This window comes from Leptonotus elevatus, chromosome 7 (assembly GCF_054856555.1).
Source record: "Leptonotus elevatus isolate MCC_2025b chromosome 7, RoL_Lele_1.0, whole genome shotgun sequence".
In the NCBI taxonomy this organism is placed as follows: domain Eukaryota; kingdom Metazoa; phylum Chordata; class Actinopteri; order Syngnathiformes; family Syngnathidae; genus Leptonotus; species Leptonotus elevatus.
The window spans coordinates 3,659,178-3,687,014 of NC_141245.1; the positions used below are offsets into that span (position 1 = coordinate 3,659,178).

At 39.0% G+C, this 27,837-nt stretch overlaps 1 protein-coding gene across 1 annotated transcript in view; it reads left to right on the forward strand.

Moving 5' to 3' along the window:
* arcn1b (archain 1b) overlaps positions 1-27,837 on the forward strand; it is a 65,008-nt gene that overhangs the window by 31,030 nt on the left and 6,141 nt on the right. The window contains exon 7 of the mRNA XM_086079945.1: positions 26,661-26,808. Coding sequence (XP_085936071.1) covers positions 26,661-26,808 — 148 coding nt within the window. The remainder of the gene's footprint in view (positions 1-26,660; positions 26,809-27,837) is intronic.

A 27,837-nucleotide genomic window follows, 5' to 3' on the forward strand; every position in this document is an offset into this window, starting at 1 on the left:
CGTGTCTATGAAAAAGGTGCTTGATGTGTGATTTTGTCTTTCCTTTTCCCATTCATTCCTATGGGACTTTTATTTGGGAGTTTTTTGGGAATAGCATCGCCATGGTAAGTGGGAATTCTTAGAAAAATAATGCCGCATCGAGTCAGATCGAGCCGCATCGTTTGATACTTCATTTGTCCCGGTGCGATGTACGGTACGGGCTGCATTCTTGCGGAAAAAACTGTGGAAGATTAAAAAATAAGATTAAGAATAAAAAAAATAAACCCCTTTTCTAGGATAGTAATATGTGCCTGCTTGCTCCGCAAGCAGCAGCTTCGCTGCTGCTTGCTCCGCTTAGCAGGCCCATAATAAAAACTAGAAACAAAAATTCCCGCGGAAATTTTGAATGGGCCTGCTAACTCTTTTCAATGAGCTGAACAGTTTAAACTTTCAACCATTGAAATCGGTCAAGAAATGTGGAAGTTAACCAAAATCAACAGTATGTTACTGCCCCTTTAAGAAACATGCACATTCACGCACACACATTTGATTTTAAGTAACATTTCAATGAGCTGAACAGTTTAAAATTCAAACCATTGAAATCGGTCAAGAAATGTGGAATCTACCATAATTAACAGTATCTCACTGCCCCTTTACAAAACATGCACATTCACGCACACACATTTGATTTTAAGTTGTGAGGAGACGTCACGCACCAACACTCCATTGATTTGTATAGGATTACGCTCACCTCAAACAAAAGCCTCTCGCGACTTAACGGTTGAAGATGCAGATTCCAGAAATGGCTCGTTAGAACGGCAAGGGTTTGGGGAACGCGAGCATGTTCTCAGTTTTTTAATCGGATGAAAAATGACCAAATGAGAGCAGGTTGAAAACTTATGATTGATCGAAAATGAAGAGGGAAAAAGGGCGAAAATTACATTGAAAAGAGATCAAAAATGTGCGACTTCTCCTCGCTTAAAGTGAAAATAAAGGTACTAAATGAAACCTTAGCCAAATAAAACTTAGTTCTTCAGAAAGCAGAGGCTTGTGGCTACAAAATGTGCGAATTTGATGTCTAGTGAGCAAAGATTGTGGCCATGGTGACGAGTTGAAGTGAAACTTTTGGAAATAGATTTTTTGGTTCCCGTCACTGAAGCCTTAATTGGGTATCAGAGTGGCGATTACACTCACTGTCTTTGAACCCGCACAGGGGGAAGAGCTTTCATTCCTTAATTTTTTTTTTGACACTGAGTTAAAGATGACAAAAATTCCAACAAAATGAGCTAATTTTCATATCAATCGGTTAACGTATGCGCGCGCAGCGTCTCTTTGAAAAAGGTGCTTGATGTGTGATTTTGTCTTTCCTTTTCCCATTCATTCCTATGGGACTTTTATTTGGGAGTTTTTTGGGAATAGCGTCGCCATGGTAACTGGGAATTCTTATAAAAATAATAGCGCACCGAGTCAGATCGAGCCGCATCGTTTGATACCTCATTTGTCCCGGTGCGATCTACGGTACGGGCCGCATTTTAGCAGAAAAAACGCGGAAGATTAAAAAATAAGAAGAAAAATAATAAACCCTTTTTCTAGGATAGTAATATGTGCCTGCTTGCTCCGCAAGCAGCAGCTTCGCTGCTGCTTGCTCCGCTTAGCAGGCCCATAACTAGAAAAATTCCCGCGGAAATTTTGAATGGGCCTGCTAACTCTTGCAACTCTTTTCAATGAGCAGTTTAAAATTTCAACCGTTGAAATCGCTCAAGAAATGTGGAAGTTATAATCAACTAAAAGTATTACTGCCCCTTTAAGAAACATGCACATTCACGCACATACATTTCATTTTAACTAACATTTCAATGAGCTGAACAGTTTAAAATTTCAACCATTGAAATCGCTCAAGAAATGTAAAAGTTAACCATAATCAAGATCAAATAAAGTATCTTACTGTCCCTTTAAGAAATATGCACATTCACGCACACACATTTGATTTTAACCAACATTTCAATGAGCTGAACAGTTTAAAATTTAAACCATTGAAATCGCTCAAGAAATGTAAAAGTTAACCATAATCAACAGTATGTTACTGCCCCTTTAAGAAACATGCACATTCACGCACACACATTTGATTTTAAGTAACATTTCAATGAGCTGAACAGTTTAAAATTCAAACCATTGAAATCGGTCAAGAAATGTGGAATCTACCATAATTAACAGTATCTCACTGCCCCTTTACAAAACATGCACATTCACGCACACACATTTGATTTTAAGTTGTGAGGAGACGTCACGCACCAACACTCCATTGATTTGTATAGGATTACGCTCACCTCAAACAAAAGCCTCTCGCGACTTAACGGTTGAAGATGCAGATTCCAGAAATGGCTCGTTAGAACGGCAAGGGTTTGGGGAACGCGAGCATGTTCTCAGTTTTTTAATCGGATGAAAAATGACCAAATGAGAGCAGGTTGAAAACTTATGATTGATCGAAAATGAAGAGGCAAAAACGGCGAAAATTACATTGAAAAGAGATCAAAAATGTGCGACTTCTCCTCGCTTAAAGTGAAAATAAAGGTACTAAATGACACCTTAGCCAAATAAAACTTAGTTCTTCAGAAAGCAGAGGCTTGTGGCTACAAAATGTGCGAATTTGATGTCTAGTGAGCAAAGATTGTGGCCATGGTGACGAGTTGAAGTGAAACTTTTGGAAATAGATTTTTTGGTTCCCGTCACTGAAGCCTTAATTGCATATCAGAGTGGCGATTACACTCACTGTCTTTGAACCCGCACAGGGGGAAGAGCTTTCATTCCTTAATATTTTTTTTGACACTGAGCTAAAGATGGGAAAAATTCCAACAAAATGAGCTAAAATTCATATCAATCGGTTAACGTATGCACGCGCAGCGTCTCTTTGAAAAAGGTGCTTGATGTGTGATTTTGTCTTTCCTTTTCCCATTCATTCCTATGGGACTTTTATTTGGGAGTTTTTTGGGAATAGCGTCGCCATGGTAACTGGGAATTCTTATAAAAATAATAGCGCACCGAGTCAGATCGAGCCGCATCGTTTGATACCTCATTTGTCCCGGTGCGATCTACGGTACGGGCCGCATTTTAGCAGAAAAAAACGCGGAAGATTAAAAAATAAGAAAAAAAACTAGAAAAATTCCCGCGGAAATTTTGAATGGGCCTGCTAACTCTTTTCAATGAGCTGAACAGTTTAAACTTTCAACCATTGAAATCGGTCAAGAAATGTGGAAGTTAACAATAATCAACAGTATGTTACTGCCCCTTTAAGAAACATGCACATTCACGCACACACATTTGATTTTAAGTAACATTTCAATGAGCTGAACAGTTTAAAATTCAAACCATTGAAATCGGTCAAGAAATGTGGAATCTACCATAATTAACAGTATCTCACTGCCCCTTTACAAAACATGCACATTCACGCACACACATTTGATTTTAAGTTGTGAGGAGACGTCACGCACCAACACTCCATTGATTTGTATAGGATTACGCTCACCTCAAACAAAAGCCTCTCGCGACTTAACGGTTGAAGATGCAGATTCCAGATATGGCTTGTTAGAACGGCAAGGGTTTGGGGAACGCGAGCATGTTCTCAGTTTTTTAATCGGATGAAAAATGACCAAATGAGAGCAGGTTGAAAACTTATGATTGATCGAAAATGAAGAGGGAAAAAACGGCGAAATTAACATGGAGGAGATAGGCGAGAAAGTCCGACTTCTCCTCGCTTAAAGTGAAAATAAAGGTACTAAATGACACCTTAGCCAAATAAAACTTAGTTTTTCAGAAAGCAGAGGCTTGTGGCTACAAAATGTGTGAATTTGATGTCTAGTGAGCAAAGATTGTGGCCATGGTGACGAGTTGAAGTGAAACTTTTGGAAATAGATTTTTTGGTTCCCGTCACTGAAGCCTTAATTGCATATCAGAGTGGCGATTACACTCACTGTCTTTGAACCCGCACAGGGGGAAGAGCTTTCATTCCTTAATATTTTTTTTGACACTGAGCTAAAGATGGGAAAAATTCCAACAAAATGAGCTAAAATTCATATCAATCGGTGAACGTATGCGCGCGCAGCGTGTCTTGGAAAAAGGTGCTCGTTTGGAGTTGATATCCCATTCATTCCTATGGGTTTTTCCTTCCTTGAATTTTGGGTGGTTTTTTGGGAATAGCGTCGCCATGGTAACTGGGAATTCTTATAAAAATAATAGCGCAGCGAGTCAGAGCGAGCCGCATCGTTTGATACCTCATTTGTCCCGGTGCGATCTACGGTTCGGGCCGCATTTTTGCGGAAAAGTCGGTGGAAGAATAAAAAAGAAAAAGAAAAATAATAAACCCTTTTCTAGGGTGGATAGTAATATGTGCCTGCTTGCTCCGCAAGCAGCAGCTTCGCTGCTGCTTGCTCCGCTTAGCAGGCCCATAATAAACCCTTTTTCTAGGATAGTAATATGTGCCTGCTTGCTCCGCAAGCAGCAGCTTCGCTGCTGCTTGCTCCGCTTAGCAGGCCCATAACTAGAAAAATTCCCGCGGAAATTTTGAATGGGCCTGCTAACTCTTGCAACTCTTTTCAATGAGCTGAACAGTTTAAAATTTCAACCGTTGAAATCGCTCAAGAAATGTGCAAGTTAACCATAATCAAGATCAAATAAAGTATCTTACTGTCCCTTTAAGAAATATGCACATTCACGCACACACATTTGATTTTAACCAACATTTCAATGAGCTGAACAGTTTAAAATTTAAACCATTGAAATCGGTCAAGAAATGTGGAAGTTAACCAAAATCAACAGTATGTTACTGCCCCTTTAAGAAACATGCACATTCACGCACACACATTTGATTTTAACTAACATTTCAATGAGCTGAACAGTTTAAAATTCAAACCATTGAAATCGGTCAAGAAATGTGGAATCTACCATAATTAACAGTATCTCACTGCCCCTTTACAAAACATGCACATTCACGCACACACATTTGATTTTAAGTTGTGAGGAGACGTCACGCACCAACACTCCATTGATTTGTATAGGATTACGCTCACCTCAAACAAAAGCCTCTCGCGACTTAACGGTTGAAGATGCAGATTCCAGAAATGGCTCGTTAGAACGGCAAGGGTTTGGGGAACGCGAGCATGTTCTCAGTTTTTTAATCGGATGAAAAATGACCAAATGAGAGCAGGTTGAAAACTTATGATTGATCGAAAATGAAGAGGGAAAAAACGGTGAAATTAACATGGAGGAGATAGGCGTCAAAGTCCGACTTCTCCTCGCTTAAAGTGAAAATAAAGGTACTAAATGACACCGTAGCCAAATAAAACTTACTTCTTCAGAAAGCAGAGGCTTGTGGCTACAAAATGTGCGAATTTGATGTCTAGTGAGCAAAGATTGTGGCCATGGTGACGAGTTGAAGTGAAACTTTTGGAAATAGATTTTTTGGTTCCCGTCACTGAAGCCTTAATTAGTCACACTCTAAATAGGCGACTTTTCCCCTTTGCTCACTGTCTTTGAACCCTCACAGGGGGGAGAGCTTTCATTCCTTAAAATTTTTTTTGACACTGAGCTAAAGATGACAAAAATTCCAACAAAATGAGCTAATTTTCATATCGGTCGGTTAATGTATGCGCGCGCAGCGTGTCTTTGAAAAAGGTGCTTGATTGGAGTTGATCTCTTTCGGATTCCCATTCATTCCTATGGGACTTTTTGGGGGACATTTTGGGGAATTGTGTCGCCATGGTAACTGGGAATTCTGAGGAAAATAATAGCGCAGCGAGTCAAATCGAGCCGCATCGTTTGATACCTTATTTGTCGCGGTGCGATCTACGGTACGGCCCCTATTCTTGCGGAAAAGTCGCTGGAAGATAATATAAAAATAACTAGAAAAATTCCCGCGGAAATTTTGAATGGGCCTGCTAACTCTTTTCAATGAGCTGAACAGTTTAAACTTTCAACCATTGAAATCGGTCAAGAAATGTGCAAGTTAACCATAATCTACTAAAAGTGTTACTGCCCCTTTAAGAAACATGCACATTCACGCACACACATTTGATTTTAAGTAACATTTCAATGAGCTAAACAGTTTAAAATTTAAACCATTGAAATCGCTCAAGAAATGTAAAAGTTAACCATAATCAAGATCAAATAAAGTATCTTACTGTCCCTTTAAGAAACATGCACATTCACGCACACACATTTGATTTTAACCAACATTTCAATGAGCTGAACAGTTTAAAATTTCAACCATTGAAATCGCTCAAGAAATGTAAAAGTTAACCATAATCAACAGTATGTTACTGCCCCTTTAAGAAACATGCACATTCACGCACACACATTTGATTTTAACCAACATTTCAATGAGCTGAACAGTTTAAAATTTAAACCATTGAAATCGCTCAAGAAATGTAAAAGTTAACCATAATCTACTAAAAGTATTACTGCCCCTTTAAGAAACATGCACATTCACGCACACACATTTGATTTTAAGTAACATTTCAATGAGCTGAACAGTTTAAAATTCAAACCATTGAAATCGCTCAAGAAATGTAAAAGTTAACCATAATCAAGATCAAATAAAGTATCTTACTGTCCCTTTAAGAAATATGCACATTCACGCACACACATTTGATTTTAACCAACATTTCAATGAGCTGAACAGTTTAAAATTCAAACCATTGAAATCGGTCAAGAAATGTGGAATCTACCATAATTAACAGTATCTCACTGCCCCTTTACAAAACATGCACATTCACGCACACACATTTGATTTTAAGTTGTGAGGAGACGTCACGCACCAACACTCCATTGATTTGTATAGGATTACGCTCACCTCAAACAAAAGCCTCTCGCGACTTAACGGTTGAAGATGCAGATTCCAGAAATGGCTCGTTAGAACGGCAAGGGTTTGGGGAACGCGAGCATGTTCTCAGTTTTTTAATCGGATGAAAAATGACCAAATGAGAGCAGGTTGAAAACTTATGATTGATCGAAAATGAAGAGGGAAAAACGGCGAAAATTACATTGAAAAGAGATCAAAAATGTGCGACTTCTCCTCGCTTAAAGTGAAAATAAAGGTACTAAATGACACCTTAGCCAAATAAAACTTAGTTCTTCAGAAAGCAGAGGCTTGTGGCTACAAAATGTGCGAATTTGATGTCTAGTGAGCAAAGATTGTGGCCATGGTGACGAGTTGAAGTGAAACTTTTGGAAATATATTTTTTGGTTCCCAGCACTCAGACCTTAATTAGTCACACTCTAAATAGGCGACTTTCACCCTTTGCTCACTGTCTTTGAACCCGCACAGGGGGGAGAGCTTTCATTCCTTAATTTTTTTTTTGACACTGAGCTAAAGATGACAAAAATTCCAACAAAATGAGCTAATTTTCATATCGGTCGGTTAATGTATGCGCGCGCAGCGTGTCTTGGAAAAAGGTGCTTGATTTGATGTGATCATTTTCGGATTCCCATTCATTCCTATGGGACTTTTTGGGGGACATTTTGGGGAATTGTGTCGCCATGGTAACTGGGAATTCTTATAAAAATAATAGCGCAGCGAGTCAGATCGAGCCGCATCGTTTGATACCTCTTTTGTCCCGGTGCGATCTACGGTTCGGGCCGCATTTTTGCGGAAAAGTCGGTGGAAGATAATATAAAAAAAAAAATAATAAACCCTTTTCTAGGGTGGATAGTAATATGTGCCTGCTTGCTCCGCAAGCAGCAGCTTCGCTGCTGCTTGCTCCGCTTAGCAGGCCCATAACTAGAAAAATTCCCGCGGAAATTTTGAATGGGCCTGCTAACTCTTTTCAATGAGCTGAACAGTTTAAACTTTCAACCATTGAAATCGCTCAAGAAATGTGGAAGTTAACCATAATCTACTAAAAGTATTACTGCCCCTTTAAGAAACATGCACATTCACGCACACACATTTGGTTTTAACTAACATTTCAATGAGCTGAACAGTTTAAAATTTAAACCATTGAAATCAGTCAAGAAATGTGGAAGTTCACCATAATCAACATCAACTAAAAGTATCTTACTGCCCCTTTACAAAACATGCACATTCACGCACACACATTTGATTTTAAGTAACATTTCAATGAGCTGAACAGTTTAAAATTTAAACCATTGAAATCGGTCAAGAAATGTGGAATCTACCATAATCAACAGTATGTTACTGCCCCTTTAAGAAACATGCACATTCACGCACACACATTTGATTTTAAGTAACATTTCAATGAGCTGAACAGTTTAAACTTTCAACCATTGAAATGGGTCAAGAAATGTGGAAGTTAACCATAATCAACACTATGTTACTGCCCCTTTAAGAAACATGCACATTCACGCACACACATTTGATTTTAAGTAACATTTCAATGAGCTGAACAGTTTAAAATTCAAACCATTGAAATCGGTCAAGAAATGTGGAATCTACCATAATTAACAGTATCTCACTGCCCCTTTACAAAACATGCACATTCACGCACACACATTTGATTTTAAGTTGTGAGGAGACGTCACGCACCAACACTCCATTGATTTGTATAGGATTACGCTCACCTCAAACAAAAGCCTCTCGCGACTTAACGGTTGAAGATGCAGATTCCAGAAATGGCTCGTTAGAACGGCAAGGGTTTGGGGAACGCGAGCATGTTCTCAGTTTTTTAATCGGATGAAAAATGACCAAATGAGAGCAGGTTGAAAACTTATGATTGATCGAAAATGAAGAGGGAAAAAACGGCGAAATTAACATGGAGGAGATAGGCGCCAAAGTCCGACTTCTCCTCGCTTAAAGTGAAAATAAAGGTACTAATTGACACCTTAGCCAAATAAAACTTAGTTTTTCAGAAAGCAGAGGCTTGTGGCTACAAAATGTGTGAATTTGATGTCTAGTGAGCAAAGATTGTGGCCATGGTGACGAGTTGAAGTGAAACTTTTGGAAATAGATTTTTTTGGTTCCCGTCACTGAAGCCTTAATTGCATATCAGAGTGGCGATTACACTCACTGTCTTTGAACCCGCACAGGGGGAAGAGCTTTCATTCCTTAATATTTTTTTTGACACTGAGCTAAAGATGGGAAAAATTCCAACAAAATGAGCTAAAATTCATATCAATCGGTTAACGTATGCGCGCGCAGCGTGTCTTTGAAAAAGGTGCTTGATGTGTGATTTTGTCTTTCCTTTTCCCATTCATTCCTATGGGACTTTTATTTGGGAGTTTTTTGGGAATAGCATCGCCATGGTAAGTGGGAATTCTTAGAAAAATAATGCCGCATCGAGTCAGATCGAGCCGCATCGTTTGATACTTCATTTGTCCCGGTGCGATGTACGGTACGGGCTGCATTCTTGCGGAAAAAACTGTGGAAGATTAAAAAATAAGATTAAGAACTAGAAAAATTCCCGCGGAAATTTTGAATGGGCCTGCTAACTCTTGCAACTCTTTTCAATGAGCAGTTTAAAATTTCAACCGTTGAAATCGCTCAAGAAATGTGGAAGTTATAATCAACTAAAAGTATTACTGCCCCTTTAAGAAACATGCACATTCACGCACATACATTTGATTTTAACTAACATTTCAATGAGCTGAACAGTTTAAAATTTCAACCATTGAAATCGCTCAAGAAATGTAAAAGTTAACCATAATCAAGATCAAATAAAGTATCTTACTGTCCCTTTAAGAAATATGCACATTCACGCACACACATTTGATTTTAACCAACATTTCAATGAGCTGAACAGTTTAAAATTTAAACCATTGAAATCGCTCAAGAAATGTAAAAGTTAACCATAATCCACAGTATGTTACTGCCCCTTTAAGAAACATGCACATTCACGCACACACATTTGATTTTAAGTAACATTTCAATGAGCTGAACAGTTTAAAATTCAAACCATTGAAATCGGTCAAGAAATGTGGAATCTACCATAATTAACAGTATCTCACTGCCCCTTTACAAAACATGCACATTCACGCACACACATTTGATTTTAAGTTGTGAGGAGACGTCACGCACCAACACTCCATTGATTTGTATAGGATTACGCTCACCTCAAACAAAAGCCTCTCGCGACTTAACGGTTGAAGATGCAGATTCCAGAAATGGCTCGTTAGAACGGCAAGGGTTTGGGGAACGCGAGCATGTTCTCAGTTTTTTAATCGGATGAAAAATGACCAAATGAGAGCAGGTTGAAAACTTATGATTGATCGAAAATGAAGAGGGAAAAAACGGCGAAATTTACATGGAGGAGATAGGCGCCAAAGTCCGACTTCTCCTCGCTTAAAGTGAAAATAAAGGTACTAAATGACACCTTAGCCAAATAAAACTTAGTTTTTCAGAAAGCAGAGGCTTGTGGCTACAAAATGTGCGAATTTGATGTCTAGTGAGCAAAGATTGTGGCCATGGTGACGAGTTGAAGTGAAACTTTTGGAAATATATTTTTTGGTTCCCGTCACTGAAAGCTTAATTGGGTATCAGAGTGGCGATTACACTCACTGTCTTTGAACCCGCACAGGGGGAAGAGCTTTCATTCCTTAATTTGTTTTTTGACACTGAGCTAAAGATGGGAAAAATTCCAACAAAATGAGCTAAAATTCATATCAATCGGTTAACGTATGCGCGCGCAGCGTGTCTTTGAAAAAGGTGCTTGATGTGTGATTTTGTCTTTCCTTTTCCCATTCATTCCTATGGGACTTTTATTTGGGAGTTTTTTGGGAATAGCATCGCCATGGTAAGTGGGAATTCTTAGAAAAATAATGCCGCATCGAGTCAGATCGAGCCGCATCGTTTGATACTTCATTTGTCCCGGTGCGATGTACGGTACGGGCTGCATTCTTGCGGAAAAAACTGTGGAAGATTAAAAAATAAGAAAAATAAGAATAAAAAAAACTAGAAAAATTCCCGCGGAAATTTTGAATGGGCCTGCTAACTCTTGCAACTCTTTTCAATGAGCAGTTTAAAATTTCAACCGTTGAAATCGCTCAAGAAATGTGGAAGTTATAATCAACTAAAAGTATTACTGCCCCTTTAAGAAACATGCACATTCACGCACATACATTTGATTTTAACTAACATTTCAATGAGCTGAACAGTTTAAACTTTCAACCATTGAAATCGGTCAAGAAATGTGGAAGTTAACCAAAATCAACAGTATGTTACTGCCCCTTTAAGAAACATGCACATTCACGCACACACATTTGATTTTAAGTAACATTTCAATGAGCTGAACAGTTTAAAATTCAAACCATTGAAATCGGTCAAGAAATGTGGAATCTACCATAATTAACAGTATCTCACTGCCCCTTTACAAAACATGCACATTCACGCACACACATTGGATTTTAAGTTGTGAGGAGACGTCACGCACCAACACTCCATTGATTTGTATAGGATTACGCTCACCTCAAACAAAAGCCTCTCGCGACTTAACGGTTGAAGATGCAGATTCCAGAAATGGCTCGTTAGAACGGCAAGGGTTTGGGGAACGCGAGCATGTTCTCAGTTTTTTAATCGGATGAAAAATGACCAAATGAGAGCAGGTTCAAAACTTATGATTGATCGAAAATGAAGAGGGAAAAACGGCGAAAATTACATGGAGGAGATAGGCGTCAAAGTCCGACTTCTCCTCGCTTAAAGTGAAAATAAAGGTACTAAATGACACCGTAGCCAAATAAAACGTAGTTTTTCAGAAAGCAGAGGCTTGTGGCTACAAAATGTGTGAATTTGATGTCTAGTGAGCAAAGATTGTGGCCATGGTGACGAGTTGAAGTGAAACTTTTGGAAATATATTTTTTGGTTCCCGTCACTGAAGCCTTAATTGCATATCAGAGTGGCGATTACACTCACTGTCTTTGAACCCGCACAGGGGGAAGAGCTTTCATTCCTTAATATTTTTTTTGACACTGAGCTAAAGATGGGAAAAATTCCAACAAAATGAGCTAAAATTCATATCAATCGGTTAACGTATGCACGCGCAGCGTCTCTTTGAAAAAGGTGCTTGATGTGTGATTTTGTCTTTCCTTTTCCCATTCATTCCTATGGGACTTTTATTTGGGAGTTTTTTGGGAATAGCGTCGCCATGGTAACTGGGAATTCTTATAAAAATAATAGCGCAGCGAGTCAGATCGAGCCGCATCGTTTGATACCTCTTTTGTCCCGGTGCGATCTACGGTTCGGGCCCTATTTTTGCGGAAAAGTCGCTGGAAGATGATATAAAAATAATAATATTATTAAACACTTTTCCTGGGTGGATAGTAATATGTGCCTGCTTGCTCCGCAAGCAGCAGCTTCGCTGCTGCTTGCTCCGCTTAGCAGGCCCATAATAAAAATAAGAAGAATAAACACTTTTCTAGGGTGGATAGTAATATGTGCCTGCTTGCTCCGCAAGCAGCAGCTTCGCTGCTGCTTGCTCCGCTTAGCAGGCCCATAACTAGAAAAATTCCCGCGGAAATTTTGAATGGGCCTGCTAACTCTTTTCAATGAGCTGAACAGTTTAAACTTTCAACCATTGAAATCGGTCAAGAAATGTGGAAGTTAACCATAATCTACTAAAAGTATTACTGCCCCTTTAAGAAACATGCACATTCACGCACACACATTTGATTTTAACCAACATTTCAATGAGCTGAACAGTTTAAAATTTAAACCATTGAAATTGCTCAAGAAATGTAAAAGTTAACCATAATCAACAGTATGTTACTGCCCCTTTAAGAAACATGCACATTCACGCACACACATTTGATTTTAAGTAACATTTCAATGAGCTGAACAGTTTAAAATTCAAACCATTGAAATCGGTCAAGAAATGTGGAATCTACCATAATTAACAGTATCTCACTGCCCCTTTACAAAACATGCACATTCACGCACACACATTTGATTTTAAGTTGTGAGGAGACGTCACGCACCAACACTCCATTGATTTGTATAGGATTACGCTCACCTCAAACAAAAGCCTCTCGCGACTTAACGGTTGAAGATGCAGATTCCAGAAATGGCTCGTTAGAACGGCAAGGGTTTGGGGAACGCGAGCATGTTCTCAGTTTTTTAATCGGATGAAAAATGACCAAATTAGAGCAGGTTGAAAACTTATGATTGATCGAAAATGAAGAGGGAAAAAACGGCGAAATTAACATGGAGGAGATAGGCGTCAAAGTCCGACTTCTCCTCGCTTAAAGTGAAAATAAAGGTACTAAATGACACCGTAGCCAAATAAAACTTAGTTCTTCAGAAAGCAGAGGCTTGTGGCTACAAAATGTGCGAATTTGATGTCTAGTGAGCAAAGATTGTGGCCATGGTGACGAGTTGAAGTGAAACTTTTGGAAATAGATTTTTTGGTTCCCGTCACTGAAGCCTTAATTAGTCACACTCTAAATAGGCGACTTTTCCCCTTTGCTCACTGTCTTTGAACCCTCACAGGGGGGAGAGCTTTCATTCCTTAAAATTTTTTTTGACACTGAGCTAAAGATGACAAAAATTCCAACAAAATGAGCTAATTTTCATATCGGTCGGTTAATGTATGCGCGCGCAGCGTGTCTTTGAAAAAGGTGCTTGATTGGAGTTGATCTCTTTCGGATTCCCATTCATTCCTATGGGACTTTATTTGGGAGTTTTTTGGGAATAGCGTCGCCATGGTAACTGGGAATTCTTATAAAAATAATAGCGCAGCGAGTCAGATCGAGCCGCATCGTTTGATACCTCTTTTGTCCCGGTGCGATCTACGGTTCGGGCCCTATTTTTGCGGAAAAGTCGCTGGAAGATGATATAAAAACTAGAAAAATTCCCGCGGAAATTTTGAATGGGCCTGCTAACTCTTGCAACTCTTTTCAATGAGCTGAACAGTTTAAACTTTCAACCATTGAAATCGCTCAAGAAATGTGGAAGTTAACCATAATCAAGATCAAATAAAGTATCTTACTGTCCCTTTAAGAAATATGCACATTCACGCACACACAATTTATTTTAACCAACATTTCAATGAGCTGAACAGTTTAAAATTTAAACCATTGAAATCGCTCAAGAAATGTGGAAGTTATAATCAACTAAAAGTATTACTGCCCCTTTAAGAAACATGCACATTCACGCACACACATTTGATTTTAAGTAACATTTCAATGAGCTGAACAGTTTAAAATTCAAACCATTGAAATCGGTCAAGAAATGTGGAATCTACCATAATTAACAGTATCTCACTGCCCCTTTACAAAACATGCACATTCACGCACACACATTTGATTTTAAGTTGTGAGGAGACGTCACGCACCAACACTCCATTGATTTGTATAGGATTACGCTCACCTCAAACAAAAGCCTCTCGCGACTTAACGGTTGAAGATGCAGATTCCAGAAATGGCTCGTTAGAACGGCAAGGGTTTGGGGAACGCGAGCATGTTCTCAGTTTTTTAATCGGATGAAAAATGACCAAATGAGAGCAGGTTGAAAACTTATGATTGATCGAAAATGAAGAGGGAAAAAACGGCGAAATTAACATGGAGGAGATAGGCGCCAAAGTCCGACTTCTCCTCGCTTAAAGTGAAAATAAAGGTACTAATTGACACCTTAGCCAAATAAAACTTAGTTTTTCAGAAAGCAGAGGCTTGTGGCTACAAAATGTGTGAATTTGATGTCTAGTGAGCAAAGATTGTGGCCATGGTGACGAGTTGAAGTGAAACTTTTGGAAATAGATTTTTTTGGTTCCCGTCACTGAAGCCTTAATTGCATATCAGAGTGGCGATTACACTCACTGTCTTTGAACCCGCACAGGGGGAAGAGCTTTCATTCCTTAATATTTTTTTTGACACTGAGCTAAAGATGGGAAAAATTCCAACAAAATGAGCTAAAATTCATATCAATCGGTTAACGTATGCACGCGCAGCGTCTCTTTGAAAAAGGTGCTTGATGTGTGATTTTGTCTTTCCTTTTCCCATTCATTCCTATGGGACTTTTATTTGGGAGTTTTTTGGGAATAGCGTCGCCATGGTAACTGGGAATTCTTATAAAAATAATAGCGCAGCGAGTCAGAGCGAGCCGCATCGTTTGATACCTCATTTGTCCCGGTGCGATCTACGGTTCGGGCCGCATTTTAGCGGAAAAGTCGTGGAATAATAAAAAATAATAATATACACTTTTCTAGGGTGGATAGTAATATGTGCCTGCTTGCTCCGCAAGCAGCAGCTTCGCTGCTGCTTGCTCCGCTTAGCAGGCCCATAATAAGAAGAATAATATTAAACCCTTTTTTCTAGGATAGTAATATGTGCCTGCTTGCTCCGCAAGCAGCAGCTTCGCTGCTGCTTGCTCCGCTTAGCAGGCCCATAATAATAATAAACCCTTTTCTAGGGTGGATAGTAATATGTGCCTGCTTGCTCCGCAAGCAGCAGCTTCGCTGCTGCTTGCTCCGCTTAGCAGGCCCATAACTAGAAAAATTCCCGCGGAAATTTTGAATGGGCCTGCTAACTCTTTTCAATGAGCTGAACAGTTTAAACTTTCAACCATTGAAATCGGTCAAGAAATGTGCAAGTTAACCATAATCAACAGTATGTTACTGCCCCTTTAAGAAACATGCACATTCACGCACACACATTTGATTTTAAGTAACATTTCAATGAGCTGAACAGTTTAAAATTCAAACCATTGAAATCGGTCAAGAAATGTGGAATCTACCATAATTAACAGTATCTCACTGCCCCTTTACAAAACATGCACATTCACGCACACACATTTGATTTTAAGTTGTGAGGAGACGTCACGCACCAACACTCCATTGATTTGTATAGGATTACGCTCACCTCAAACAAAAGCCTCTCGCGACTTAACTGTTGAAGATGCAGATTCCAGAAATGACTCGTTAGAACGGCAAGGGTTTGGGGAACGCGAGCATGTTCTCAGTTTTTTAATCGGATGAAAAATGACCAAATGAGAGCAGGTTCAAAACTTATGATTGATCGAAAATGAAGAGGGAAAAACGGCGAAAATTACATTGAAAAGAGATCAAAAATGTGCGACTTCTCCTCGCTTAAAGTGAAAATAAAGGTACTAAATGACACCTTAGCCAAATAAAACTTAGTTTGTCAGAAAGCAGAGGCTTGTGGCTACAAAATGTGCGAATTTGATGTCTAGTGAGCAAAGATTGTGGCCATGGTGACGAGTTGAAGTGAAACTTTTGGAAATATATTTTTTGGTTCCCAGCACTCAGACCTTAATTAGTCACACTCTAACTGATGCAAGAAAGGCGACTTTCACCCCTTTCCTCACTGTCTTTGAACCCGCACAGGGGGGAGAGCTTTCATTCCTTAATTTTTTTTTTGACACTGAGCTAAAGATGACAAAAATTCCAACAAAATGAGCTATTTTTCATATCGGTTGGTTAACGTATGCGCGCGCAGCGTGTCTTTGAAAAAGGTGCTTGATTGGAGTTGATCTCTTTCGGATTCCCATTCATTCCTATGGGACTTTATTTGGGAGTTTTTTGGGAATAGCGTCGCCATGGTAACTGGGAATTCTTAGAAAAATAATGCCGCACCGAGTCAGATCGAGCCGCATCGTTTGATACCTCATTCGTGCCGGTGCGATCTACGGTACGGGCCGCATTTTAGCAGAAAAAAACGCGGAAGATTAAAAAATAATAATATTAAACCCTTTTTTCTAGGATAGTAATATGTGCCTGCTTGCTCCGCAAGCATCAGCTTCGCTGCTGCTTGCTCCGCTTAGCAGGCCCATAATAATATTAAACCCTTTTCTAGGGTGGATAGTAATATGTGCCTGCTTGCTCCGCAAGCAGCAGCTTCGCTGCTGCTTGCTCCGCTTAGCAGGCCCATAATAATATACACTTTTCTAGGGTGGATAGTAATATGTGCCTGCTTGCTCCGCAAGCAGCAGCTTCGCTGCTGCTTGCTCCGCTTAGCAGGCCCATAATAATATTAAACCACTTTTTCTAGGATAGTAATATGTGCCTTCTGCTTCGCAGCAGGCCCATAATTATGGGCCTGCTAAGCGGAGCAAGCAGCAGCGAAGCTGCTGCTTGCGGAGCAAGCAGGCACATATTACTATCCACCCTAGAAAAGGGTTTATTATGGGCCTGCTAAGCGGAGCAAGCAGCAGCGAAGCTGCTGCTTGCGGAGCAAGCAGGCACATATTACTATCCTAGAAAAAGGGTTTATTATGGGCCTGCTAAGCGGAGCAAGCAGCAGCGAAGCTGCTGCTTGCGGAGCAAGCAGGCACATATTACTATCCACCCTAGAAAAGGGTTTATTATGGGCCTGCTAAGCGGAGCAAGCAGCAGCGAAGCTGCTGCTTGCGGAGCAAGCAGGCACATATTACTATCCACCCTAGAAAAGGGTTTATTATTTTTCTTCCATATATTATCTTCCACCGACTTTTCCGCAAAAATGCGGCCCGAACCGTACATCGCACCGGGACAAATGAGGTATCAAACGATGCGGCTCGCTCTGACTCGCTGCGCTATTATTTTTCTAAGAATTCCCAGTTACCATGGCGACGCTATTCCCAAAAAACTCCCAAATAAAGTCCCATAGGAATGAATGGGAATCCGAAAGAGATCAACTCCAATCAAGCACCTTTTTCAAAGACACGCTGCGCGCGCATACATTAACCGACCGATATGAAAATTAGCTCATTTTGTTGGAATTTTTGTCATCTTTAGCTCAGTGTCAAAAAAATTTTTAAGGAATGAAAGCTCTCCCCCCTGTGAGGGTTCAAAGACAGTGAGCAAAGGGGAAAAGTCGCCTATTTAGAGTGTGACTAATTAAGGCTTCAGTGACGGGAACCAAAAAATCTATTTCCAAAAGTTTCACTTCAACTCGTCACCATGGCCACAATCTTTGCTCACTAGACATCAAATTCGCACATTTTGTAGCCACAAGCCTCTGCTTTCTGAAGAACTAAGTTTTATTTGGCTACGGTGTCATTTAGTACCTTTATTTTCACTTTAAGCGAGGAGAAGTCGGACTTTGACGCCTATCTCCTCCATGTTAATTTCGCCGTTTTTTCCCTCTTCATTTTCGATCAATCATAAGTTTTCAACCTGCTCTCATTTGGTCATTTTTCATCCGATTAAAAAACTGAGAACATGCTCGCGTTCCCCAAACCCTTGCCGTTCTAACGAGCCATTTCTGGAATCTGCATCTTCAACCGTTAAGTCGCGAGAGGCTTTTGTTTGAGGTGAGCGTAATCCCATACAAATCAATGGAGTGTTGGTGCGTGACGTCTCCTCACAACTTAAAATCAAATGTGTGTGCGTGAATGTGCATGTTTTGTAAAGGGGCAGTGAGATACTGTTAATTATGGTAGATTCCACATTTCTTGACCGATTTCAATGGTTTGAATTTTAAACTGTTCAGCTCATTGAAATGTTAGTTAAAATCAAATGTGTGTGCGTGAATGTGCATGTTTCTTAAAGGGGCAGTAACATACTGTTGATTTTGGTTAACTTCCACATTTCTTGACCGATTTCAATGGTTGAAATTTTAAACTGTTCAGCTCATTGAAATGTTGGTTAAAATCAAATGTGTGTGCGTGAATGTGCATGTTTCTTAAAGGGACAGTAAGATACTTTATTTGATCTTGATTATGGTTAACTTTTACATTTCTTGAGCGATTTCAATGGTTGAAATTTTAAACTGTTCATCTCATTGAAATGTTAGTTAAAATCAAATGTGTGTGCGTGAATGTGCATGTTTCTTAAAGGGGCAGTAATACTTTTAGTAGATTATGGTTAACTTCCACATTTCTTGAGCGATTTCAACGGTTTAAATTTTAAACTGTTCAGCTCATTGAAAAGAGTTGCAAGAGTTAGCAGGCCCATTCAAAATTTCCGCGGGAATTTTTCTAGTTATTTTTCTTTTTCTTTTTTATTCTTCCACCGACTTTTCCGCAAAAATGCGGCCCGAACCGTAGATCGCACCGGGACAAATGAGGTATCAAACGATGCGGCTCGCTCTGACTCGCTGCGCTATTATTTTTATAAGAATTCCCAGTTACCATGGCGACGCTATTCCCAAAAAACCACCCAAAATTCAAGGAAGGAAAAACCCATAGGAATGAATGGGATATCAACTCCAAACGAGCACCTTTTTCCAAGACACGCTGCGCGCGCATACGTTCACCGATTGATATGAATTTTAGCTCATTTTGTTGGAATTTTTCCCATCTTTAGCTCAGTGTCAAAAAAAATATTAAGGAATGAAAGCTCTTCCCCCTGTGCGGGTTCAAAGACAGTGAGTGTAATCGCCACTCTGATATGCAATTAAGGCTTCAGTGACGGGAACCAAAAAATCTATTTCCAAAAGTTTCACTTCAACTCGTCACCATGGCCACAATCTTTGCTCACTAGACATCAAATTCACACATTTTGTAGCCACAAGCCTCTGCTTTCTGAAAAACTAAGTTTTATTTGGCTAAGGTGTCATTTAGTACCTTTATTTTCACTTTAAGCGAGGAGAAGTCGGACTTTCTCGCCTATCTCCTCCATGTTAATTTCGCCGTTTTTTCCCTCTTCATTTTCGATCAATCATAAGTTTTCAACCTGCTCTCATTTGGTCATTTTTCATCCGATTAAAAATCTGAGAACATGCTCGCGTTCCCCAAACCCTTGCCGTTCTAACAAGCCATTTCTGGAATCTGCATCTTCAACCGTTAAGTCGCGAGAGGCTTTTGTTTGAGGTGAGCGTAATCCTATACAAATCAATGGAGTGTTGGTGCGTGACGTCTCCTCACAACTTAAAATCAAATGTGTGTGCGTGAATGTGCATGTTTTGTAAAGGGGCAGTAAGATACTTGATTGTGTTGAACTTCCACATTTCTTGACCGATTTCAATGGTTTAAATTTTAAACTGTTCAGCTCATTGAAATGTTACTTAAAATCAAATGTGTGTGCGTGAATGTGCATGTTTCTTAAAGGGGCAGTAACATACTGTTGATTATTGTTAACTTCCACATTTCTTGACCGATTTCAATGGTTGAAAGTTTAAACTGTTCAGCTCATTGAAAAGAGTTAGCAGGCCCATTCAAAATTTCCGCGGGAATTTTTCTAGTTTTTTTTCTTATTTTTTAATCTTCCGCGTTTTTTTCTGCTAAAATGCGGCCCGTACCGTAGATCGCACCGGGACAAATGAGGTATCAAACGATGCGGCTCGATCTGACTCGGTGCGCTATTATTTTTATAAGAATTCCCAGTTACCATGGCGACGCTATTCCCAAAAAACTCCCAAATAAAAGTCCCATAGGAATGAATGGGAAAAGGAAAGACAAAATCACACATCAAGCACCTTTTTCAAAGAGACGCTGCGCGTGCATACGTTAACCGATTGATATGAATTTTAGCTCATTTTGTTGGAATTTTTCCCATCTTTAGCTCAGTGTCAAAAAAAATATTAAGGAATGAAAGCTCTTCCCCCTGTGCGGGTTCAAAGACAGTGAGTGTAATCGCCACTCTGATATGCAATTAAGGCTTCAGTGACGGGAACCAAAAAATCTATTTCCAAAAGTTTCACTTCAACTCGTCACCATGGCCACAATCTTTGCTCACTAGACATCAAATTCGCACATTTTGTAGCCACAAGCCTCTGCTTTCTGAAGAACTAAGTTTTATTTGGCTAAGGTGTCATTTAGTACCTTTATTTTCACTTTAAGCGAGGAGAAGTCGCACATTTTTGATCTCTTTTCAATGTAATTTTCGCCGTTTTTGCCTCTTCATTTTCGATCAATCATAAGTTTTCAACCTGCTCTCATTTGGTCATTTTTCATCCGATTAAAAAACTGAGAACATGCTCGCGTTCCCCAAACCCTTGCCGTTCTAACGAGCCATTTCTGGAATCTGCATCTTCAACCGTTAAGTCGCGAGAGGCTTTTGTTTGAGGTGAGCGTAATCCTATACAAATCAATGGAGTGTTGGTGCGTGACGTCTCCTCACAACTTAAAATCAAATGTGTGTGCGTGAATGTGCATGTTTTGTAAAGGGGCAGTGAGATACTGTTAATTATGGTAGATTCCACATTTCTTGACCGATTTCAATGGTTTGAATTTTAAACTGTTCAGCTCATTGAAATGTTACTTAAAATCAAATGTGTGTGCGTGAATGTGCATGTTTCTTAAAGGGGCAGTAACATACTGTTGATTATGGTTAACTTTTACATTTCTTGAGCGATTTCAATGGTTTAAATTTTAAACTGTTCAGCTCATTGAAATGTTGGTTAAAATCAAATGTGTGTGCGTGAATGTGCATATTTCTTAAAGGGACAGTAAGATACTTTATTTGATCTTGATTATGGTTAACTTTTACATTTCTTGAGCGATTTCAATGGTTGAAATTTTAAACTGTTCAGCTCATTGAAATGTTAGTTAAAATGAAATGTATGTGCGTGAATGTGCATGTTTCTTAAAGGGGCAGTAATACTTTTAGTTGATTATAACTTCCACATTTCTTGAGCGATTTCAACGGTTGAAATTTTAAACTGCTCATTGAAAAGAGTTGCAAGAGTTAGCAGGCCCATTCAAAATTTCCGCGGGAATTTTTCTAGTTTTTATTATTTTTTTTATATTTTATTCCACGATTTTTTCTGCTAAAATGCGGCCCGTACCGTAGATCGCACCGGCACGAATGAGGTATCAAACGATGCGGCTCGATCTGACTCGGTGCGGCATTATTTTTATAAGAATTCCCAGTTACCATGGCGACGCTATTCCCAAAAAACTCCCAAATAAAGTCCCATAGGAATGAATGGGAATCCGAAAGAGATCAACTCCAATCAAGCACCTTTTTCAAAGACACGCTGCGCGCGCATACGTTAACCGACCGATATGAAAATTAGCTCATTTTGTTGGAATTTTTGTCATCTTTAGCTCAGTGTCAAAAAAAAAATTAAGGAATGAAAGCTCTCCCCCCTGTGCGGGTTCAAAGACAGTGAGTGTAATCGCCACTCTGATACCCAATTAAGCTTTCAGTGACGGGAACCAAAAAATATATTTCCAAAAGTTTCACTTCAACTCGTCACCATGGCCACAATCTTTGCTCACTAGACATCAAATTCGCACATTTTGTAGCCACAAGCCTCTGCTTTCTGAAGAACTAAGTTTTATTTGGCTACGGTGTCATTTAGTACCTTTATTTTCACTTTAAGCGAGGAGAAGTCGCACATTTTTGATCTCTTTTCAATGTAATTTTCGCCGTTTTTCCCTCTTCATTTTCGATCAATCATAAGTTTTCAACCTGCTCTCATTTGGTCATTTTTCATCCGATTAAAAAACTGAGAACATGCTCGCGTTCCCCAAACCCTTGCCGTTCTAACGAGCCATTTCTGGAATCCGCATCTTCAACCGTTAAGTCGCGAGAGGCTTTTGTTTGAGGTGAGCGTAATCCTATACAAATCAATGGAGTGTTGGTGCGTGACGTCTCCTCACAACTTAAAATCAAATGTGTGTGCGTGAATGTGCATGTTTTGTAAAGGGGCAGTGAGATACTGTTAATTATGGTAGATTCCACATTTCTTGACCGATTTCAATGGTTTGAATTTTAAACTGTTCAGCTCATTGAAATGTTACTTAAAATCAAATGTGTGTGCGTGAATGTGCATATTTCTTAAAGGGGCAGTAACATACTGTTGATTTTGGTTAACTTTTACATTTCTTGAGCGATTTCAATGGTTGAAATTTTAAACTGTTCAGCTCATTGAAATGTTGGTTAAAATCAAATGTGTGTGCGTGAATGTGCATGTTTCTTAAAGGGGCAGTAATACTTTTAGTAGATTATGGTTAACTTGCACATTTCTTGACCGATTTCAATGGTTGAAAGTTTAAACTGTTCAGCTCATTGAAAAGAGTTAGCAGGCCCATTCAAAATTTCCGCGGGAATTTTTCTAGTTATGTTTATAATTATTAACAATTTGACAACAATTTGGCAAACTATTTACAAATGTGTGCAACTGTGGTACTATTTACAATTATGTGGATGTTTCAACGACAGTTTTTCTTTTTGTGTAACACTCCCCTGCGTGCAAGGAGACGCAACAGGATTTGCACAACAGATTAGTTTCACTGCGATTGCCTCTTCGCGTGCATAAGCTACACTTTCTTGCCGGCCGTTTTTTCCGGGGAATAGCAAGTATATACTGCAGTGTGTGTTGCCATCAAGTCTACTATTAGGATCATGCTACGGTTACGTTACGGTGGTGTAACGTCTGGCTTCCTCATGTCCTTCAGTTCCTACCGGGTGGTAGATGTTCTGATCCATCTTATCCACTCCATTCATGGTGGCATCGTAGTCCAGAACCAGTGTCTTCTCCGTGATCAGACTGTACCCGCTCCACCGATGAATATGCATTGGACTCGGGGTACTCTCCATCGCCCGATCGAATGTCCGCTTGTGCAGCTCCGCGTTTTCCGGCGTTAGCAGCGCTAGCCAGTGAGGCTTTATGACGAGAGAATAACGGCCGCGTCAATGCTTCCAACTGTGGCGTCAACCTCGGGACATACCATCATCATCATCATCAATGTGCATTGGTCGATGCTTTTCGACTACTCTCCATCGTCCGATCGAATGTCCGCTTGTGCAGAAGTACCCGGTTGGTTGTGCTGCGCGTTTTCCGGCGTTAGCGTCGCTAGCCGGTGAGGCTTACTACGTGATCATAACGGTCGCGTCAAGGCTTCCAACTTTGGCGTCAAGCTCGGAGTCACCATCATCATCATCGTCGACATCAATGCGCTTTTTAGTATTGATCGATGCTTTCCGTCTTTGAAAAAAATGCTCAAGCGTGAGCTGCTTGCAACCGGTCGCCATTGTTGCTTCATCAGCCATTGTTGCATCATCAGCCATTGTCCCCTCAACACTCTAGCTCCGCCTCACGTCTTCTACTGACGCCCACCCAATCTTGTCCAAAGAGAGTCATCGCTGCCATCTAGGGGCCAAAACGAGTCATTATACTAACTAGATCTGCTTGATACTTTCAGTACAGCTGCCCAAGGCTTTCCTCCACCCGTTTCCCAAAAAAACAACAACATAAAAACATAGTGAACGTCTTTTAACGTCCTCGGCGCCCCTCCGTAGGTTTTTACTAAATGTTATATAACGTTTATGGCAGTCAAAGAGTTAAAAAATAAAAAAAAATAAAAAATAACAATGCATTGAAATGCTAAACCTACACCTGTTATTTCATATAAAATTGAATAGTTCAGATTGAACAACAAAATCAGGTCGAAACAATTGGAAAGTCCAAATTGCTCAAGAGGTTCACAAACTTTTGAGCAGCACTGTATATAGTAAAGTAACTTAACGTAGTTACTTTTTGATATTATATAATTGAATAACTAGTGAAGTAATTTGTTAATTTTTAGAGAAGTAACTAACTATAACTCTTTACTTTTAAAAAGTAACTATAACAACACTGGCCATATTTGATACATCCGGTCACAATGCTTTAAACTCACATTTACATTTATAACTGTCAAAAATATAATAATAAACAGACATATCAAACATATTAGTATTTCCAAAAATCAGAAAGAACACTTCCCACTATTCATAAGAATAGGTGTCTCTGCTTTCTCAATTGGGGCGATCTTGAAAGATCGCTGGAAAAGCCATCAGTTGGGTGATACTGTCCACTAATGGATTATCCGTGCAATGCATGTGTCAGATCATATACGTCAGGGTTTTAAGGGAAAACTAATTTATACTCATGAAATAGAGAGCTCATAATGTCTTGTATTTATATGATACGTTTGCCTTGATTGCCAGGGTTGAAATTCTACCTACAGACTTGTTTGAAAGTGAAACGCTGTGGAATGAATTCAATGTCATGCACATAGCAGTAGATAAGTCAACGGGCAGACCTGAATACTGCATGTGCTTCCAAGAGGAATTGTCTTAATGCCATTAGAAAGACACACAAATGGAGAGTTTTTTTTTGAGATTTTTTCAACATTCTTCTGTCTGGTTATGGAGCGTGTGCATGATTGTGACAGATGGGACGCCATCCCGAGCAGGGAAGTGTATGGGCAGCGCGTTGCTCTGCTGTTGCACCCCTGATGACGTCCTTACACTATATCGTGCATCAAATGGTCTTGTGTGTGAAACTTCGCAGGGAGCTTAAACACAATGTGATGTTCCAAGTTCATACATAACCAGAGTCAAATTATATGATGCACTTTGAGGTATGCCTAGGAAAGATGTGACCAAAATTATTATTTACAGAATGTTATTGTATTTTTGCATTAAAATTATTTTACTGTATTTTTATTTATGTGAAAAAAAACACCTGTGGTTCTGGTCAATAACAGATTTAAGTATGTTTTTATGCTGTTTTTGATATGCCTTTGCCATGTTTCCAAATTTGAAAGGGAGATAAATAAAAAGTGAATGTTTTTCATCCATATTGGTTTAAAATTTGTTATCAGCTGTTTACTGGGCACCTAATGTGTCTGGTCTGGCTATATTTCTTGTTTTGAAAATTTGGCCCAACTGAATTAGTAATTGAATATCCCTGATCTAGGTCTTTATTTAAAATTATCTGTCATTGTTTTGTTTTGGTTTTTGGAGGAGGGGAATTTTATGTATCAAAAGTACTTGTAGTACTTAATTAGAGTACTGGTATCAGTCTGAAAAAAAGTGGTCAAGCTTTCCTGCCTAAATCCCTAGTAAACTTGGTTTATATTAGCTAGTTTTGAACTACGTTGTGAAAATGTCATTTGACATATCTATCACATTATTATTATTATTATTTTCAAACAAAGCGTTTTTGCATTTCTAACTTACTGATCCTATTTATATATTAAAAAAAAATAGATTATCCTTGAAAAATTTAATAATGTCCATAATTCCATTCAAAAAGTCAAACTTTCATAAATTTGGGGCCCACACTTTAATTTATTTTATGTTTACATAATTTGGATTCCCAGCTCATAAAACTCACAAAAACAGGATTTCAAAAAATTTGAAAATTGTGAAGAAATCACCATGCATACTTCCCAGTGTTTTGCATGGGAAAAAAAGATGGATGAATAGATGGTATTTTCAAAACAATATGTCAATCTTCAGTAGTTGGTTGGGAATCCCTTTGCCGTAATCACTGCCTCGGTTTTTGATAATACAATATTACAAGAGGAAAATGAAGACCACCACACCCAAAAACAAAGCTGATGGCAAGCATGAAGAAAACCTGGCCTTCCAGGACCCCCAGGCAATGAATACCACAGCGCATCGAGGCAGTGATTAAGGCAAAGGGGATTTCCAACCAATTACTAAAGATTGACATAGTTTTGAAATTAACACCATCCATCAATATTTTTTTTCCATCCAAAACACAGAGAAGTATTCATGATGATTTCTTCACAATATTAAATTTTTTCAAATCCTGTTTTAATGGGTTTTATCAGCTTGAAGCCCAAATAATGGATAAATAATGTAATGTATAAAATAAACAAATAAATACTTGAAATAACTTAAATTGTGGGCCCTGAATCTATAATATATGAAAGTTTGACTTTTTGAAGGGAATTATGGAAATTAATTAACTTTTCCATGATGATCAACTTTTTTTAAAAAAGGGTCTGTATATTAACTAATATGCCTTACATTCAACACATATTAAAGCACCAGATACATAACTTGTGTACATACTTTATATACAGTATATTGACCACACATGTACCACCCTGTTCTCCTTAGACACATCCCAATGTGGACAAGAAGTTGTTCACATCGGACTCAGTGATTGGCTTGAAGAACCCTGAGAAGTCCTTCCCTCTCAACAGTGACATTGGCTTGCTGAAATGGAGACTACAGACCACAGACGAGTCACTCATACCTTTAACCAGTAAGTCCAAATGTACAGCAAAAAAATTGTTATTGTGTGCTCTAATTGCAAGTGCATTGGTTATTGCATGATTATAGCTCAAATAGTGCGCAGTAAGCAGCAATACAAAATTACATCAACCCCCGCCAAAGTCACTTCTATACCAAAAGTGGTATAAAGAGCTCTGCACGTCGGGTGACTATTCCTACGTGCATTTGTTTACGCAGCCACGTTAGTAGGATAACGGCAGCACACAAAGGACTAACAATGACGAGCAGCAATAAAACTATCGTTTCCATCCAAGTGAACTTGCATCTCATTTGATGAAAAGGACATAATTAGATGCATGCGCAAGCTGGATACCCCGATACTGACAATTGGAACCGAACCGGTTCATATGCGAAAGATACCCATCCCTACTCGAACGCAGCGCATGCTGTTTTTTCAACATCCATCCACGGTCCGATTCAATTCCATTTATTTTATTCATTTGTAAAAGAAAAAAGACGATATAAAGCAATATTGAAATTCAAAGTAAAGTGTAAAATAAATTAAATGGGACAGAAAGAAGTAAAACTTGTTTTGTCTGCCTCTGATCAACACAAAAAAGAAAAAAAATGAATGACAGCGATCGGTCAAGACGCTTTCAGTATAACAATTCTACAAAATAATTCAAGTGTGTGTCCTTGTGCTATATATATTTTTGCAATAACTGCTTTTATACATTAAAAAAAAAATACAAATAGACTGAGAAGATTTTGTTTTACAATCCAAATTATTCCACAGACTGACATCTTGAGTTGAAATACATTGTTCTTTTTGTTTTGTTCTATGTTTAGGTTTGGAAAAAATGTCTGTTCCTCTTGATTTCATGATGGGCTTTATACAATATTTTAAGGCGGTTAAACTCCATCAATTAATTACATTTGAAAGTTTTTAGTTGTATAAATAATAGATTAGTGTGGTCTTTGTATCCACAACCGCAAACAACATGAATAGCACTTTTCTGTAAAAGAAAGATGGATTCAGTGTAGGTTTTGGCTGCACAAC